Source organism: Miscanthus floridulus, chromosome 1, assembly GCF_019320115.1.
Source record: "Miscanthus floridulus cultivar M001 chromosome 1, ASM1932011v1, whole genome shotgun sequence".
Lineage (NCBI taxonomy): Eukaryota > Viridiplantae > Streptophyta > Magnoliopsida > Poales > Poaceae > Miscanthus > Miscanthus floridulus.
The window spans coordinates 202,031,823-202,050,960 of record NC_089580.1 but is presented as its reverse complement, the minus strand read 5'-3'; the positions used below and the strand labels follow the sequence as shown (position 1 = coordinate 202,050,960).

At 47.8% G+C, this 19,138-nt stretch overlaps 2 protein-coding genes, 1 non-coding gene and 1 pseudogene across 3 annotated transcripts; 3 read left to right on the top strand and 1 right to left on the bottom strand.

The window, feature by feature from the left end:
• Nucleotides 1-5,988: 5,988 nt before the first annotated feature.
• Nucleotides 5,989-6,060, bottom strand: TRNAT-UGU (transfer RNA threonine (anticodon UGU)). Its single transcript has one exon. It is a non-coding gene; the product is annotated as a tRNA-Thr (tRNA).
• Nucleotides 6,061-7,933: 1,873 nt separating this feature from the next.
• Nucleotides 7,934-11,018, top strand: LOC136509509 (uncharacterized; annotated as a pseudogene).
• A 1,287-nt stretch (nucleotides 11,019-12,305) lies between these two features.
• LOC136470260 (aquaporin TIP3-1-like) lies at nucleotides 12,306-13,644 on the top strand. The gene is made up of 4 exons (XM_066468165.1): nucleotides 12,306-12,311; nucleotides 12,607-12,772; nucleotides 12,846-13,099; nucleotides 13,231-13,644. Exons 1-4 carry the CDS (start codon nucleotides 12,306-12,308, stop codon nucleotides 13,642-13,644), a joined length of 840 nt encoding a protein of 279 aa, XP_066324262.1.
• A 1,386-nt stretch (nucleotides 13,645-15,030) lies between these two features.
• Nucleotides 15,031-18,219, top strand: LOC136470249 (uncharacterized). Its single transcript, XM_066468158.1, has 3 exons — nucleotides 15,031-15,039; nucleotides 15,575-15,742; nucleotides 16,413-18,219. The coding sequence occupies exons 1-3, from the start codon at nucleotides 15,031-15,033 to the stop codon at nucleotides 17,787-17,789; spliced, it is 1,554 nt and encodes a 517-aa protein (XP_066324255.1). The 3' UTR covers nucleotides 17,790-18,219.
• Nucleotides 18,220-19,138: the final 919 nt, after the last annotated feature.

Here is a 19,138-nt window from a genome sequence, read left to right as displayed (position 1 = left end):
ACTACAAGAGCTTCCCTACCAAAGAAGAAGTAGAAGCATCATATTTGGAGTTCATGGGTTGTGAAGATGATAAAGTTTTTGTCAAGCCTCCACCAAAGGTGGTTAGGAACACACCGATGTTATTTGTTGTGGCTGTGGTGCTGTTTTTTTCTTACTGGTGCTCCTGTGGTTCGTTCTTGCTCGTTACAACTACCTATGATGCTCAAAATGTGTCATGCAAACTTGTAATGACAATGATCTTGTGAGGTACCGTGACCCTAATGTTGTTAACTATTATATGTCAGGACTGTTGTATGGTTCAAATTTGTCATTAGATGCTCCAAGGTCATTATCGATGAAAAGGCACATTGAACTGAGGCAAACAAATCCTTTGCCTTGCTTGTTTTCCTAAGAAGTGTGGTAACCTCACCAAAACCATACCTTGGTGCCCAAACCCGTTGCCATGTGGCAAACCAAACAGAGCTAGGGGCACAACTTCATACCACTTAACGCTCCATGCTAGCAATCAAACGAGAAGGAAGTCATCTAGTATGCAAGCCTCAAGTGCAACCAAACACAGGAGGGTGAACGGTGTTAGCTGGGCTACGAAGAGCCTGGATGGGGCCTTCATGATGACCGAGCTCGGAGCAACCAATTAGCCCCTATGGAATTCATCAGAGAACAAAAAATCATGGCTTCACTGCCCGTAAAAGGTCCAAGAACTCGATCCTCTTTCCTCATTCTCTTAATACTAAGAGATTGAGAATACTTGATTGCAGAAAATAGAGAAGATGGATTACAACAGAGAGAGAAAATACATCTTCTTTATTTTCATAGGACCCACGTGTCAATCTTAGCACTCTTATTTTTTCTTAGTCTTCTCTCTTTCTTCTCTCACGGTGCTCATCTAGCGGCCATGGCTAGAAGTTGCTCGCCCAGCGCGCGTGGCAGCGGCAACAAGGCGTCGTGACCAGCCTAAGCTTTCGGCACGACGGGGCCTAAGCTTTCGGCATGGCACGGTGGCGTCCGCCCATTGGTCCGTCACGGCAGTGGCACTTGCTCCACGGTTCGATGGACCTAAGGCGTCAGTGATAGGAGAGGGGGAAATGGGATTGAGAAAAACTAGTGTTGGAAACGGGATTTTGAGAGCATGTTTCTTTGGCTTCAATCCTCTCTATTGCTTGATATAGGGAAATGGGTTAGTTTTACTCAATCTAGTGGAGATGCTCTAAGTCATGGCTTTATTTGCTCAAGTCAAGACAGCTTTAACTCTTTGATGCTTTATTAGTGAAACCGTTCTCGTGTACCCATTTGGTGTTCTTCAGTTTCTAGAGATTGTAACAAGGTTGCCCAGGAATTGGTAGCTATTTGGGTGTAGTTGTGCTGAAGGAACCGAGACTGCTATTAGTTCACTTCCACAACACATTAATGTAACTAGGACGGGAGGCGCGCTCCGCTGCGCCCGCCCTAGTCCAAGCTGAAACTAAACACAATAGAAGGTTGCCGAAAGGCGTAAACAATTTTTTAGCTAACTGCTGATTAGAGTCAAGATGGTTTCATGTGCAGCGGACCAAAAATATTGGGAACGCACGACATGGCCAGCCATATATGTAAAAGAACCGCAAAAAATTGCAAATTGAATAAAAAGAAGTATTTGTGGGCAAACAATACATGACGTATTGGAACATCTAAAGTTCTAAACATACATGTTAAATCGGTGCATGAAAATAACAACAACAAAGGATCATCTTGAAAAAAAACATATGATGTCTCTAATGTATCCTTTGTTCATCCATGTCCACAGTAATCTTCTCTATAAGTCCACTGTCTAGTTTGTCAGGTTGTAAGAGGCACCGAGTCCTATTTTTCTTACTGCAAAATTCCAAAAAGAAAGGTGAGAAGCACAGGTAAATAACAGGCATATACTTACCAAATTAGAGATGTGAATGTTACACGGAATTAGACATGTTGTTGATGTTGCACGCTACAAAAGCAATAAAATCATATTGATCATATAAACTTGAAAAGGGGGAACTAATATGAAAGCGAAGGTACGCAAAAGAGCGACAATAATACTAACCATACATGAGTGCCCTCACTTAATTTCTTATGACATGGAAAATCGAGGCAACTCACAATGGGAAAGTTTTTGGACTAGAGGTTGTTTCCTTTTGGTTAACCAATTTAGTACTGTAATTTGCAAAGGCAAATATAAACATATCAATAAGAAACTAAGAATCAATGGTTTCCATATTCTGGCTGCAAATTAGTGGTTTCCATAAGATCACAAGAGCAATGAAGTTTATTGTAGTTGTGCACAATAACAAATATAAGAGAGATAACCAGGGACTAATAACTGTATTTTGTCAAGAACCTATGTACACTGGCAATGAAATTAGACGCACAGGGTCATTGACACTCAGCCTGCTGAAGAAAATGATAACACAGAGCAACATTTGGATTTACTGATCTATCTATTTTTGTTCCAGCCCATACAGGGATACCATTAGCACTCCAACGTAGATACATACCTATTTAAAATCCATTCATATGCATGCTGTTTAAATTATGGAAACGATCTAAGCATGTCAATAGAAGCACATCGTATATAACAAAGATTTACCTTAGCATATCCATTTGCAGTACTATCGCTGACATAGTCAGGAAAGCATAATTAAGTCTTACATTGGCAAATAAAGAAAGAGAATGAAATGAATAAGGCATCTAGTGCCCTGTTTGCTTGATCGTTTCTGTAGCTTATAAGCCGGCTGATGTTGTTTTATTGTGAGAGAAAAACACTGTATCATGGCTGATAAGTATGGCTGATACGATCAAGCGAACATGGTGTAGGATATCACTCTCTTATCTAGTTCACCCTTAGGTGGTTTGAAGAGCACAAGGACTGTCCGGTTTACACATGATATTTGCCTGTTTAATATAATAGCTACTAATGGTACTTTTGGACTAGATACATATTTCACCTATAACATAGTATTTTTTGGAAGTTGCTTCTGACATAACTCTCCATTGCCTTATTGGCATCTTAGATAGCATAATAAATAAAATCAAGAAATCACACGTAATCACACAGAGCTAATGCTGAGGTTGTTAATGAGAAACACTTGCTTCAGTCGTCACAAGCTTTCGGTAAATCGCAGCTAGTATGCGTATGGTAGCAGCACTGAAGGGAAACATCACTACAAATTTTTCCTTTTTTCATCAATCTAAAGCCAACATGAAGGCCGAATGCCTGGTCTTCTCCATGGCAATATGATTAAATCTTATAGCCATCGCTTGGTGATGACCGTATGGAAAGAAAGTAGACTGAATCTTAACTCAAAATTGGAGGGAATATAACTTTAGAAATATAAACATGTGTTTGTATCTAAGGTTGGGCACATATAGTTGTCAAATACTGGGTTGTATAGACTACAGTGTTAGGAAGAGGAAATTTTATTTTAGGTCTGGCTAATATATACCACCCTTTAACTGCAAAGGTAAAATAACTGCTGAACTTGAAGACATGGCGTGCATACATTGACATTGCTCTGAGCGTTTTGCCAGCAGTTGTGCATCTCCGTAAATAAATTGGTTGAAAAGCATTCGATACTACAGAAGATTGTTCATATCAAAAGCAATAAAATTTGAGTAAGGCTATATCTCCTAAGACCAAAGAAAGGAACGACGAATCTTTGCGGTGAGAATTTTCTAGTAAGCCTACGTCTTTCCATATTTAAGATTTTACTAAACAGGAGTTCCTTGTTAAGATTAACATAGGACCAATTCAATGAACATAGGGTGAGATGAAGTTCGAGCATCTACAGATCTTTGAAAAAAAGCTACATCATCTAACATAAACGGGTATGGCAAGAATATTTATGTAGTGTTGCACAATGGTTTGAGAATGGAAGAAAGCAGGTGCAATATTACATACATCCATTTAAACACCAACAATCCTAACCATTTCTGAATGCCCTATTGAGCTTTCAATAAGGTTCTGGATCTATTCAGTGGAGCATATTGTACAGATTAGTAAGAGCTATTACGAAATTAGTCTGGTAGTATGAAATATCAAAGACCAAACACAGGATCTAAAACTATGTTAATGGCAGCTAACGCACCTAGTCAGAATTGAAATAGCCTGCAATAGATGCTGCATGTAGATCAATACATTAGATATGCCGAGAAAGAATAGTGTATCTAGAGAAATCGCTGAAGCACCTGGTGGTGGTGGTAGACCGGCTCGAGCCTCTCGTAGCTGGAGATCTCGATTAGGCAGGGCGTTCCCTGATTCCGTCTGCCACCGGCCGCACGGTGGTGAGGTAGGAGCATGTGTCTGATGTGGCCGCCCTCGAGCTGCTGTTGCTGGATTTCGATGTTGCTGCTGGTGTGAGGAAGTGCAATCCACTATAGGGGCTGCGATCCATCACCGGTAACTACGTACCGTGGCACTTGCCAGAGGCCGCGCGCGGTAGCCACAACACTGTCGTGCCGTGCCGCTCGCAAGCACACCGCCCAGGTCACACGCAGCCACATCGCACACAACACAGAAGAGAAAGATGGGAATTAGGGACTCGAATGAACAAGAGGCGGAGAGAAGCAGGGGATGGTGGGCATCGTTGATGAGCATACATATCCGCTAGGGCCCAAGGAACCGTCCCCGTGGTAGATGATGGGGTAGCCACCGATTGGTCCGTCGGGGCGGAAGGAGGCGATGAACTAGAGGACGAAGAAAAGAGAGAGGGCAGGCAACAACCGGCAGGAGGCGAGGCGGGCGGGTGGAGCGGAGACGACGATGCAGCCGGTAGCCAGGGCAACGCCGAGCCGAGACGGAGCGGCGGCGTGGCCTGGTGACAGGCAACATATTTTTAATTGACAGACTCATGAGTCCTTTTCCAGCAAGTGACCGGTAAGACTATAGATAAGCACTGAGCAGTAAAAAAAACGCCATGTGAAAGGCAGCCGTAGGCCAATGACACGCAGATGGGCTGGCCGTGCTCCAATTTATTCACCGTTGAAGCTCTACTAATTGCTGCTGAAGAATCTTCAGCCATGAGTAATGCAAAAGTCACCCAAATTCAAAAAAAAAGAACATAATGAAGCTGGAGCTGCTCAAAAGTTATGCCAAATTAAGAAGACTCGAAACATGGCGTGCATATTACTGACGTTTTTTAGATAGCTATTTTCATAATGTTATGTCTATGGCCACGTTTATACCGATGGCTGCCCAAACTCGGCCGAGCAAAACACGGACGACTAGGAATCAACTACTTGATTGTACGCCGCGGGGCATCAATCCAAATGCATCTGATATTTACAACATAATATAGAGAATTTTATCTGATCTATATGAATCACTGCACAAGTTTGGTGTGTTTAGCTAATTATTATTGTTTCAAATATAATATATAACGTCTCGAAAATAGGGGGCTTTGACGAAAGAGAGAAAACGTAGAGTGCATAGGAATGGGCCAACGATACTTGTTCATTATCACATAGGTGGGTGTCTGAACGAAGGGCGTTAAGTGAAGATGAAAAGCGACTATGGAAAAAACGTCGCAGTAATATATGAATACGAAAATGTATATGAATATGAACACAAGCACATTATTGCACCAAGCTTGGCGATGTACCTTTGCAGTGGCATTTTGCATGTAAATGCCTAAATAAATGGCATAAAACTTTTGGCCAAGAGATGAGCAATAGAAGAATATGAGAATTTATATGAACATAGGCAGATTATTGCACCAAGATTGACAAGATATCTATGCAGTGAGATTGTTAAGATATCTACACAGTGAGATTCGTCGCACGGTCAATCTTGCCGGTGTCTAATGAGATTGTGCCGATATGTAACGTTTAGAGTCCTACCTTCTTAATGAAATACGGGCTAAACCCCGCTCGTGAAAAAAAAAATGCAGTGGCGTTTTGTGTGTAAATGCAGTGACATAGTAAAAATAAGCCGGTTTAAGGGAAAATACATTTAAAAAAGGATGAGGTAAAATAAAGTGCCCCCACGCAGGATCGAACTACGGACCTTCAGTTTACAAGACTGACGCTCTACCACTGAGCTATAGGGGCTTTTCTGAACCGGCGTCCAGAAAAAGTTTTAATCAACATATTGGTGAGATGGACCCCATTAACAAGTTCGATTTGTCCTCAATTGTGCTCCGGCAGCCGCAGCATACATACACTCATTCAAATTCAAACTCTCACGTTATCTTCATCCAATCCAATTTCCGGGATTAAAGCAGCCATACGAGGCTCCAAGGTGATCGAATTTGAGATTTTGGGAGACGTTTGGTTTAACGAGAGGTAGAAATCACCAGTTCTCTACCCATCATTCATCAAATCATCAGTCAATTAAGCTGATCATTAGTTGAAAATGCCGCGTACCCATTGCTTCTTTGGACCTGACCATTCAGAGGGCTTCGATTCTTCGAACATGTACTTATTAGCTTCTGGAGAGGTGATGCAACTTGTAGGCGAGGCCGAGCTTGTTGTAAAATCTGAAATCCCCCATAGTGTGCCCAATGGCGTGTTATGTATCTTAACTATTTCTCCTTAATATAAAGATACACAAGTCTTTTACATACCGGTATGCCCGGACGTCCGGACGGGACGTCGCATCCGAACACGGCTCCGACACCTACGACGCTCCTGCATCCCGCCTCAGTACCCGCGCCCGCGTACGTCGCAGGGACCCGTGCCCCCACGCCCCGCATGGCACGGGGAAAACCACGTGTGGGTTGACCCACGGCTACGCCCCGATCTACTTTCGTAACATACAGATAAAACATTTGCAACATACGTCTAAAACAGATAGAACATTTGGAACATACAGTTGAAACACCATTGCAACATCCCGATCTACTTTTGAAACATCCATATGCAACATACAAAAGAAGACAGATGAAACACTTGAGACATGTGTATAAACACTTGCAACATACGTGTATAAAAAACAGATGAAACATTGAGGACAAACAGTTGCAACATACGTGTACAACCATTGTAGTATATGCAACATCCCGATCTACTTTTGCAACATCCACATGAAACAATTGAATAATGGGCTTGCAACATGTCTGAAAAGCGTCCAGAAATACTTGAAACATAGCATCGTTGTGTGGCCATGGCCTACCTGGTGAGCAAGTGTGGTGGCGCAGGCTCGCTGGATGGTGCGCGCCCGCATGCCCGCCGCTGGATCTAGGGAGGGCACCGTCGGCTGGGGTAGGGGAGGGATCGGCCTACTTGGATCTCGCCGGGGTGAGGAAGAGGGCCACCGAATCCACGAGTATTGGGCGCTCCCGGTGGGTGAGGACGCTAGGGTGGGGGGAGGGTCGCCGCCGGGGTGGAAGAGGAGGACGCCAGAGTGGGGGTGCAGGTGGGGGAGGAGGCCGGCCACGTATTGGGGTAAGCGTGGGGCGCAAACGCCAAAGGGAGGAGGAAGCGAGGAAATGGATACGGGAGCGAGTGAGTGAGGTGTACGTCCGGACGTACCAACTCTGTGGCTCGTCAGAGGAAAACGGTGCTGGATGTGTCAACCGCACCCCACCTTTTGTCACAGGAAATCACGTTCCTAATAGGTGCCCGTGGACCATGCTACAAAATTGTGAGCCCAATTGGCCACTCATTGTATGGCTTACTTACGGAGCCGGAGACGCCGCCATTGCACCGAGGTCCGAGTCCGACTGGCCGAGGGTAAGCCAGGCGCCGCTGGGAGCGGATACGGCGAGGGAACGACAACGACGCGGCGCTGACAGCTGCTGGGCGGGCAAGCTTTGATGGCAACCGGCACGGCGTTGGTGACGGATGCTTCCGACGACGGCGATCTGGAAGCGGCGCAGGCCATGCGCAGGGAAAATCGCCTACCCTCTCTCATCAACACCGCCGGGCATGTGTGCTGGTTAGTCGCCTATCTGCTGCGCTGGATCTTCTACAAGGTGGACGAATGGCTTATCTATCTCCGCTGGAGGTGGAGGAGGAAGGTCGACTACTACGAGTCCATAGACCAACATCTCTTCAACCAACTCGTTAGGGAATTGTTACTGTAGCTTCTGTTTTTCCCTTAAGATAAGATGGCTAGTTTTTGCAAGTTTGGTTATTAGCAAGCGATCGCTCTTCTCTGACGGGATCTAGTTCCCCCAACTGACCAGGAATTGCTAAAAATCCCATGTTGTTACTAAGAATCATATGCTGTTGGGGCTAAGATTAGAGATTATTAAGTTGCACGAGCTAGGTACGAGGTGGATTCTTTGAGATTTTCTTAGCCAAAATGGGAGGACCTTCAACAGGGAGGCAACGTCTGCAGCGCAAATGGATGTGCTCATTCATGAAGAGATTGACGCCTGGTGCTTGGACGGATACAAGCAGTTGCGGTCGCTGTTGGCATTACTGTGATCAGTGATGTCTTCCTCTGTTGCCAAAGCTTTACCATGTAATCACAATCGTGAGTTAGTCTGCCGGTTCGGACTTCGGTAACCGTAGCCCCGCCTTTGTAAGAAAACTCATTTCTGCTTAATGAAATACGTGCTTTGCACGATCGCCAAAAAAATAAAGATTTTCTTAGCCAATTTGGTTTATCGAAAGTTCTACTCTTTGTCTGAATAATTGTTTTACCTTGACAAATGAGGAGTTTGTCACCTCCACTGTTCTACATGCCACCTATACACTCTAGCTATATACTCTAGGTACGATGTATCACCTCCTGCTTGTCTGTCTGATTGCTAAGATTTGTTTACCCTCATCCCTTGTACTACCATGTATCACTTCCCACTTGTCTGTCTTATTCCTCAAATTTGCTTACCCTTATTACCAGAGAAAGTGGCCCGAAGTACTGGAAATTCAAGGACAGCAAATGCAGGCTGCAATACAATGCTTGAAATACTACAATGCTAGGCATCCGGTGATGTTTCTAACTCATGTTCTATCAGAATTGATCAAATAAATGCTCTGACGCCTCTCAACAGCATGTTCATCGATTGCTTCTCTTCATCTGACTATGTTCAGGGCTTGGAATACGTACTCGCTTCTGAAAAGGTGATGGAAAATTCGGGAACAGACTGTTCATCAGGAGTAGTCTGGACTCATGGCAACTTTGTGGCTCGTCGGAGGGAAGCGTGGTGCTTCTCATTCCTATATGGGCCGCCGACCCTCTTCTTTTTTGAGATGAATGGTTCTCCTTATCATGGTGGAATTGTAACATGTGCACCCTTAGGTATGTACTATGAATTTGTGCTCATACTTTTGTTTAAGAAAAATCATGCCTTGTCTATCTAGCATGTTTTTTTTAATAAAGATCGTTTGTATATACACTGTAGCTGGATGTCTTTTTAGTAGACAATAATACTTAGCTTAGATTCATAAGACACTGGGAATTCCATTGGAATTGACTGTATTGCTTAGTTGGTCTATGCGTCCAGTAGTACCAGCGCTCGTGAGGTTCAATGACTTATAAACCTTGTCAAGCACTTGTATCGTGCCTTTGTGGGCATATTCGCTGATTTCTGGCAAATTATTAGCTTTTTATTATTTAATTTATTTATGAGAGGGATAGTTTGTCTGCTGCATCTTCCCACTTTTTTATTTTTTATATTATAAACAGTCCCTTTTTTGTCCTAGATTTGAATACATTACATTTGAGGGCTGGGCCGTAGTTTTTGTTAAAGACTTGAGAGACTTTATTGTGTAAATTTGATACCGGAATATGTTTCGCACCAAAAGAAAAGGATACTGCAAAAGAAGAAGTTATGTTACCGTAACCTTCTACATTGTTGTTTGAAGCCTTCGTACCAAAAATAAAGATTTTTTTTGAAGTATTAATGATTATCAATGAGCTTAATGGAATCATTTTTGCAGCTGCCTAGCATTCATTTGTGTTGTTCACCTTTTATTTCTTCATAAGAACCACACCCTTACAAAGTTACAATTCCAAACTTTGTAGACCCTATATTCGAGGGCTTGAATTTTGACTGTATCTTTTTATCAGAAACAGTTGATCAATATGTGCCTTCTTGATGTACTTCAGCCTGTTCGCTTGCTCGTATCTGGCTTATAAGCCATGGCTTATCAACCAACGAACAGTGTTTTTCTTTCACACCAAACCAGCCAACAATACTTTCAGCCATGGCTTATAAGCCAAACCAGTCCAAACGAACATGACACTTTTTGTCATGCTCCTGAGCTAAGCTAAGATGATGTAGGGCTCGATGACTTCTCAGAAAGACCAACACCACCTTCATTTTCCTTGAGATTAATGCCAGTAAATTTCTGGCACTTTTGAGATACATAGGGGATTAGATGAGCAATGAGTATTTTATTTTTAATTTCTGTGCTGCTAAGGTGCACTTTGGAGTGTCTTAATGGCACAACAGACAATTACGTGGTAGGTACGAGGCAACAGATAATTAGGTGGGCCAAGTATAGAAGTTTTGGTGCTTCCCAGTGAAGTTTCGCTTCGCTGAAAAAACAAACCGAAATACTGTTCCGACTGATTTGTTGTGAGAGAAAAACATTGAAAAAGACGGATTATAAGAGAAGCGGCCTTTGTGTTTCATTTTTTTTTCTTTTCAAATGATGTTCTTGGGTTTGCTATTGTATTGTAGGATTTCAGTCAACCTGATATATATGTTGGTTTATGCCATGTATTTTCGATGAACCAGTTAATGAAGCATACAGGTTTCTAGGCGTTCCTCTTTGGTGGGCTAAACGTCGGAGTGGAAAATGTATATCTCTTTGTTTCTTTTTTCACAGGATGTATCTCAGCTTCGTGATAAAATATTGACTTCTGTTCATACCTTGCAGTAGCTATTCCTTGCCCTAATAGTCCTATGTTTTGTAGATGACTGTGTTTGCCTGATTTGTGGCTCGCGTCATTCTGTCCAAGGTCCTTGCCCAATTGAAAAATTCTCATGCGGGCATAGGAGGACGAGTATAGATCGTCTTTGCAAGAAGTCCTGCACCCTAGTCCAGGGGAATTTAAGCGTGGGCATCAAATTGACGCCGAGTTTATTAGCTACTTCTGTGTAATTGCATGAGTTGTCTCCGGTCCTAGAGGAAGCAAGGGTGAACTCCAGTTTATGCATTCCAATCGGGGGTGCTTGTGTTGCGTCTATTGATCTCTTTGGTGCTCTCCGAGCTGGAATATGAATTCAAACGTGGTGCTGTTGATATAGTTTTCTCCGTAATGCATGTCATATATGCATCTTAATCAATGTTGATTAGGGCGCACTGAAGATCGTAGTTGTTGCACTGTTTCACGTGCTTGGTCCTGTAGCCTCCTAGGGTGGACATAATGGAGGGAAAACCGATCGAAGACCAACTTTGTGGCTCCTAAGAAGAAAACATGGTGCTTCTCATCCCTATATGTAAATCTTAATTTATATGTTAAGCATGTGCATCACAAGCATCTCCAAAGAATTGGAGCATGATTTGAGTGCTTTTGAATTTACTTCCATATTTAAAACCTTACTTTTATATGTGCTTTGTGAATTGTTTTTTATGTGCTATTAAATTACATGATAAATATTACTTTTCAAATTAAAAATTTACAATTTTTTCCTCGATTTTTTTTTTGGAAAAATGTTTTGGGGCTAAACAACTTAGCCGAAAGGCGCACTGCAGTTCTTAATTTGTACACAACGGCCATGGCATTCCCACGTCCCAAACACTACATTATACACAACAACACAATATATACTTGTGATTACACAATATAATTTCTGCCCCAAAACTGTTCATCACTGGACGGCAAATTCACCCTCTCGTACTCGTGTGCAGAGATCGATGACCTGCTCTCTTAAAAAAGGAGCAACGCCCAAAGAACTCTCTAGTAGCTAGATAAACGTCCGACGTGGTGGTACAAACGCTTTTCAACCGGCCGTGTCCACGCACGCGTACAGGTTCGCTACAAAATAAATGACATCTATAAAAATGCTGAAGATTTAAAAAGCACAAAAAAAGCAAAGCAAAACATTGAGTATTATCATCATCAAAGACAGCTAGCCACGTCAGGTTAAGGCAGCACACAGAGTGCTGTATAGTGCAGGCGGCCGAATATAAAACCGCTCCGATCCGATCAAACGTGCTTGTTGATTTCAGGACTTATCAGTCATGGTACTGTATTTTTCTCTTCCAACAAATCAGCATCAGTCAGACTTATCGGCCCAGAAATCAACCAACGAAAATATTCGAACCCGAGAGCGGGACGAGAGGAGGAAATAAAGCCACTTTGACCAACTGATGTCCTGGCCAAAACGACACACAAAAGCCTGCATCAGGCCTTCCACAAGAAGGAACTGCCTGATGCCGAAACGGCGAAACGCATGCAGGTGCATCGACGGCCGTGCTTTGCTTGCTTTATTCTTCCGACGGCGGATATGATACGGTGTGTGACTGACGAGGCACCACGTACGCACGCATGCATACGGCACGTCGGTGCACACTCCGAACGTGACGCTCCGTCGTCTCTTCTGATCATCCCCGCGTTATAAGCACCCTCGCCGCCCGCCCTAAGCCTCTTATCCAAGCAAGAGCGCGGCGGCGGCTAGCTCGCCGGCAGTAAAACCAGGCAGTCGGATAATCCGATCCGTAACTACCTAGTTAGCCTGACAGACTAATTATTAGGTAGATCAGCTGGCAGCCATAAGTATGATCAGGGAGGTACGGCGCCGGTTCACCGTCGGCCACCTGGCCACGGCCACGGACCCCGCCACGCTGCGCCGCGCGGCCGCTGAGCTCCTTGCCACCGCCATCTTCGTCTTCGCCGCCGAGGGCGCCACGCTCTCCTTCGGTACGTTGCGGTACGGTGTGCCTGTTGTGTTGTGCGTGGTAACTAACCTCACGTGTGCCGGTGCCGCGCGCAGGGAGGATGCACCGCCATGACAAGGGCGGCGTCGTGGGCGGTCTGGTGGCGGTGGCTCTCGCGCACGCCCTCGCGCTCGCGGCCGCCGTGGCGTGCGCCGCCAACATCTCCGGCGGCCACGTCAACCCGGCCGTCACCTTCGGCGCGCTGCTCGCCGGCCGGATCTGCCTCGTCCGCTCCCTCGTCTACTGGGCCGCTCAGCTGCTCGGCGCCGTCGCCGCCGCGCTCGTGCTCAGGCTCGCCACCGGAGGCATGGTACGTGCTCGATCCGTCGACAAACTGAAACATCTACCTATAACGTACTGTTGCCTTGTGCGAGCTAGACTAACGCGACAGACACATGTTTCGTTAATTCGTTTGGTGCATGCACGCGCGCGTTCACGCAGCATCTGCCGGAGTACGCGCTGGCGGGGGGCGTGAGCGGATGGCAGGCGGCGGTGCTGGAGGCGGCCATGGCGTTCGGGCTCATGCACGCCTACTTCGTGACGGTCATGGACCAAACGCGGAGGGTCCGCGCCGGCGCCGGGGCGGTGGTGGCGGCGCCGCTCGCCGTGGGGCTCCTGGCGGGCGCCAACGTGCTGGCCTGCGGCGTGCTGGGGGGCGCCGTGATGAACCCGGCGCGCGCGTTCGGGCCCGCGGTCGTGGGCTCCCACCGCTGGGGCAACCACTGGGTGTACTGGGTCGGGCCCATGGTCGGCGCCGGCCTCTCCGGCGTCGCCTACGAGCACCTCGTCGCCGGCCCGGCCGGCGGGGAGGAGGAGGAGCCCTCGCCCAGCTGCGGCGGCCGCCGTCGTGCGTAGAAGACTTCATGCAGGACGTCGTGCGCCTCTGAATCTTCTGAATAAAAAAGCAGCTGGCATGCGTGCTCAATTGTATCTGTCGTGATCTGTAGAATGTTCCATGTACTATTACCGTCTTGTACTTATGTGTTGCTTTGCTTCAATAATGTCGCTTCTGCGTTTGAGTGTTCGATCGATCGTTAGTTAAGCAATTTCTGTATTAATTTTATCTCAGACTATTTATTCAAGGAACTAGATTGAATCTCTTTTATGTATGTTTTTAGCCATTTTTGTTCCTATAACAGCCGTTTAGTCATGATAATTTATATTTAACCTACATCTACGGACGGAGTTAAGATAGTTTGATGTTGATGCTTTAAGAACGAAGATGTCATTTACTCATTTTTGTTCCTACAATAGACCATTTAGGCTTTCAGGATCATGTCTGGCGCGTCTGCAATTGGAAGAGAGAACATGAATGTGAGTGCACCTTAGTGGTGGTCAGTTGACCAAATATACGTCATGTTCGCTTGGCTTATAAGCCGCACTTTTTCAGCAAACGAACAATATTTTTCTCTCATAATAAATCAACCAACAGTATTTTCAGCCATCGACCTGCATAGAGTACAAAGCGATATGTAAAAAATGCCTGTAATTTTTAATTAAGTGAGATTAGGTTAGTTATAGTTCATATTTTAGCACAAAATTACAAATTTTAGCACAGTGCACGTTTCATATAAAAACCAGACCACTCCCCCAAGTTTCATATAAAAACCAGACCACTAGCCCGTTCGCTTCGCTGAAAAAATAAGTCGAAACATTGTTTTCTGGTTGGTTTGTTGTATGAGAAAAACACTATTCCGACTGAGAAAACAGGCTCGGATTATAAGATAAGCGAACAGAACAACAGGTAGAGTTGACTGCTGGAAGTGAAAAACTTGGAACCGCTTCCTAATAGTGTCGATGTTGTCGTCATCTCTTCCCTATCGATGACCAGAAAAACAAAGCAATGAATATAATCAAGCAACCGAAACAAAAGTTAGAATCTTGTGCTGAGAAATGACAAGAGCAAATAAAACCTGATTTCGGTTCAGAATGCGCCGCTCCAACTCTTACTTTGGGCAGTCGATAAATAGAACGAACTCAGGAAAAATTCATAGCGCTATTTCTACCATAACAAAACCACACATACATATAGCTAATGTGCATTTACGCCCTTTTTTAAACCAAAATAAATATATACCGATAGATCAGCAGCCTGTTCGTTTGGCTGTGGCTTGTCGTAAATGATCGTAAATTTCCAGCCGGAACAGTATTTTTCTTTCACACAAACCAACTAACAGTACTTCTTTACGAACCAGCAATAATACGAACCAGTCAACCGAACAGGCTGCAGAAGAGTCGGACATGAGGAAGGTTATGTTGGTTGTGGTGGTGGAACCTATCGGGTTCAATTCTTTACTCAACACGCATGCTCCTTTTTCATAGTTATTACATGAGACGACTTTGGGTGTGTTTGGTTGAGCCGTGGCTGTGAAAAAAAACTGCTGTGGGCTGTGAGCTATGGAAAAGCTGTTGTGGGCTGTGAGCTGTAGAAAAGCTAAAAGCTATTTGGTTAAATAAGTATAAAATATACCTTCTATCTTTATTTCTTTTAAAACAACTATAGAAGAACGTTTTATTCCATCAATTTCGAAAAGTAGAAAGCCAAAAACAGGATCAAACCGGCTTTCAAAAATATACTACGAAAAAGCAGCTGTTTCTAAAAAAAAAACAGCCTCCAAAAACAATCTTTTTATTTAAACTTTTAGTTTTTAAGACCAAAAATCAAAGTCAAAAGCCCAACCAAACAAATGCTTTTATCTCTCGGAGGTCTTCGTAGAGGCAGGGGGAGTGTACATACCTGGAGACTATTTGCGTTTATACTATGTTTTAAAAAAAATTGCCTTAGCGCATTCCTATTTTTCATGCTAACGACTCGCCTCGCTCTCCTCTCCTCTCCCCGTCCCTGCCCGTCGGTGGCCACTCCGGCCCCGACGTCCACCTCCAAGACCCGCCGGTGGCCACCCAGGCGCCGTCGTCCACCCCCGAGCCCGCCGGCTGCCTTTCAGGCGTCGCCGTACACTAACGCCCCTGTCTTCCTCAGAGCTCGAGGGGGCTGGGGACATGTCGCCGAACTTACCGCCCCTCGCTGCGACTGCTGAGGCCGCCCTCGCCCGCGCCGCCGCGGCGGTCGTCGCCTAGGCCTGGGCTTCCTCTCAGGGTGCGGGCCCTTCCTCCTGGAAGCCGCAGGACCGGATCTACCTCACCGACTCCGAGGCCTCTTCCGAGGAATCCGATGAGCCGTCGCCGGTCGCCGCCGAAGCAAAGGGGAAGGCGGTCGCCCCACCTCCTCGCGGCCGTGCTAGGCGCGCTCGCTGCCGTCGTGCCTCTGCCTCTGCCTTCATGGCGGACGCCCGGCGCCCTACCTCGCACCACCCGGCAAGGAGGTCGCCGTCACCCATTCGCAGGCAGGCCCGGGAGGACATCTACGCCAGGAGGGCGTCTCCACGTCCACGTCGTCCGTCTTCCGGCAACGGCCACCGTCGTCAGCCCTCTGCACCTTTCAGGCACCGTGCGGCGGTGAACCGTCGCACCGCCGCGCCCACCAGCCTTCGGGGCCACGCCTACACGTCCCCCGGATGAGCGCGCCCATGGACGCGGACGGCTACACTCTCGTCCAGAGCAGGCGGCGTTGGCGTCGTCGTGCGCAGGAGCGCCCTCACCGCCCAAGGCCAGTGCCGCCTTAGTTTGTTGGCAAATGCTTCAACTGCCTCTCCGGCGACCACGTCCACGCGGAGTGCACCTTCCCGTCGTGCTGCTACTACTGCCACATCTCTCGGCACCGAGCACGGAACTGCAAGCGCGAGCGCCCCGCCTCCGGCAATCTCAACCCCGGGCGCCGGGAACCCCCAAGGCGGCGACTTCGTCGGCCTGACGGATACGTCTCCTCGGCCAGGACGGTGTCGGGTCGCTCCTGCTCCACTGGACGTGACACCTCCGTCCTGCCGGTCTGCGCCCCCGAGTTCGGCTCTCCACGCACGACGAAGGCCCGCCGTGCGGAGTCGTCCACACCTCTGCAGGCCGCATCGCCGGCGCCCTCGCGCTCGCCTTCGCCTTCCAGGCACTCTCCGTCGCCTCCACCGCGGCGTGACCTGTCGCCGCAGCCGCCGTCTCCGTCGCCACCACCTCCGCCTCCTCCTGGCCACGTCTCGCTTCGCCCGAGGTCCGAGATCATCATCTTCCCCCAGTCTGCTGAGCTTGACGCGGCGGAGGAAGCGCTCTCGTCGCTCGCCCTGGTGGCTTTGGTCGGGGGCAACCGCCCACCGGTGTCGCCGGCACAGGTCCGGGAGCACCTCCAGTCCTTCTTCCGCCTGCCACCAAAGGCTTTCACCGTCAGCCGCTATGCCCCGGAGGACTTCCTCGTCCGATTCTACAGTCGCAATGACCTTGAGGGCGTGCTCAACGGCCCAGTGCCCATCGGGACTCCGTTCTACCTGCTGTGGCGGCGATGGCGTCGCCAGTCCATGGCGTCCGCGGGATCGCTGAGGTACAAAGTGCTGATCGGCATTAAGGGCATCTCGGCGCACATCTGGGGACTCCCTGCGGCGGAGCGAATCCTCGGCTCCTCCTGCGCCAATCTCGTCGCGGCGCCGTCGACCGTCGCCGGCGAGGACAGGCGTGAGTTTGTTGTGGCCGCCTGGTGCATCCACCCAAGTCTGATACCCGGAGACAAGCTGATCGGGATCCCAGAGCCGGAGGTCCCATTCGTCGTCGAGCCACCGCCGTTCTTGCGTGCTCATGAGATCATTCACTCCGATTTGCCGATGCTTCGCTATCGCGCCCGCATCCGGATCATCCTGGTCCAAGATTGGACTACCTCCTCCGGCGACGAGGGCCCCGATGATGACAGTGATGACAGCAACAATCCGGACTGGCACTTCACCGGCGGCGATCGGTCAAGGCCGTGGCCGCGCAACCACCGCTTCAACGGGGAAGCCGGCGGCGGGTACGCCGATGCAGACGCGGCCCCGGACCCCACTCAGGTTCTACGGCCGTCGCTAATGCCCCGGCTACGGGTCCGCCGCCTGTTACAGAGTTCATGGCAGCACTCCAGAAGCCGCTGATCACAGAAACGCCTCGCCCAAGGTCGACGAGAAGGCCTGTCCTGGAGACGGTGCCGCGCCGCAGCGATCGGTTGGCGGCAAAGTCTGCCTACCGCGACCTAGTGCCTGAGAAGCAAGCTAGACGGGTACTGCTTGGTCGATGGACAAATCAACAGCAGAGAAGCTCAGGACACACCGGATGCTGCGATCGCAACACGGTTCCACGCAAACTTCCAGGAGCCGCTTTCGTCCACGAAGCAAGCTGCAATGCCCGAGCTCTTCCCTCGGAACAGGCCACGCAGGGGTCGTGCGTCGTCCCTGACGCTCTGAGAGCTGATGCTCCACTGTCGCAAAATTGTTTTACAATGAGTTCTAATCACCTTCTTGTATGGATAGGTCCACCGATGGCAGCCCAATAATCCCAAGGTGGAATCTCCGGGAGCGAACAAAGATGGTGCCCAGGACTTGTCATAGTATTGGTACAGAGCATCAGCCATTCCTTTGTCACTGACAATCTCATTGCCATGAACGTGGAGAAACCGTATAAAGTTTCTGCGTTTTCTATGGCAAGCCATGAGGTGAAAGAACTTGGTGTTTGCATCACCCTCGGCCAGAAACAACAATCTTGAGCGCTCTCTGGCAATCGTACGTAACAGGGATGCCAAACCGAGCACGCGGACTTTCAGCGACTTACGAAGTTGCGACTCCTGCAAAGAAAGCGACATGGATTCCTGAGCCACATCCAGACGTATGATTACCTCCCGGGCCAAGGCTAACTGTATCCGCACACTGTCGATCTTCTTATCACTCCAGCTCTTCAGCGCCCGTGCCACATTTCTGAGTTTGTAATCCAGTATAACGGGTCAGCATGCAACAGAGTTGCTGACCAGGCCGACTCCACAACCTCCATCAAACCCGGGAATTTGATCCAGTGAGGTTCAAACCGAAACCTCTTTTTTGCCCAAGGCACCACGTTTGCCATCAGCAGCAGTGGACAATGATCGGAGCAGTCCGTGGAAAGCGCCCGGAGGACATGATTTGGGTGTGCTTGCAACCAGCCTGCAGTGGCGAAGACACGGTCCAGCCATTCCAGAGTCGGTGGTCCTGCTCACTAGACCAAGTGAACCGCCTGCCGACCAGGTGGAGCTCCTCCAGCTCGGCGGGGTCGATGAATGCCCGGAAACGATGCATACAACGACGGTCGAGGCGATCATTGTTCTTATCCTCTGCTCTATAAATCATGTTGAAATCCCCACATAGCAACCATGGTCCATCAGCCGTCGTCCTGAACTAACGCAGTTCGTCCAGGAACTCGACCTTTTCCTGGTCAGCCTGTGGCCCATAGACCACAATTAGCCATCAGCAGTCCT

What these genes read in the sequence shown, in the direction of transcription:
- LOC136470260 (XM_066468165.1), top strand. An exon ending in GGGCGCCACGCTCTCCTTCG is followed by an intron (nt 12,773 to 12,845) that starts GTACGTTGCGGT and finishes TGCCGCGCGCAG; the next exon opens with GGAGGATGCACCGCCATGAC. An exon ending in GGCTCGCCACCGGAGGCATG is followed by an intron (nt 13,100 to 13,230) that starts GTACGTGCTCGA and finishes GCGTTCACGCAG; the next exon opens with CATCTGCCGGAGTACGCGCT.
- LOC136470249 (XM_066468158.1), top strand. An exon ending in GCTGCCTTTCAGGCGTCGCC is followed by an intron (nt 15,743 to 16,412) that starts GTACACTAACGC and finishes GTGCCGCCTTAG; the next exon opens with TTTGTTGGCAAATGCTTCAA.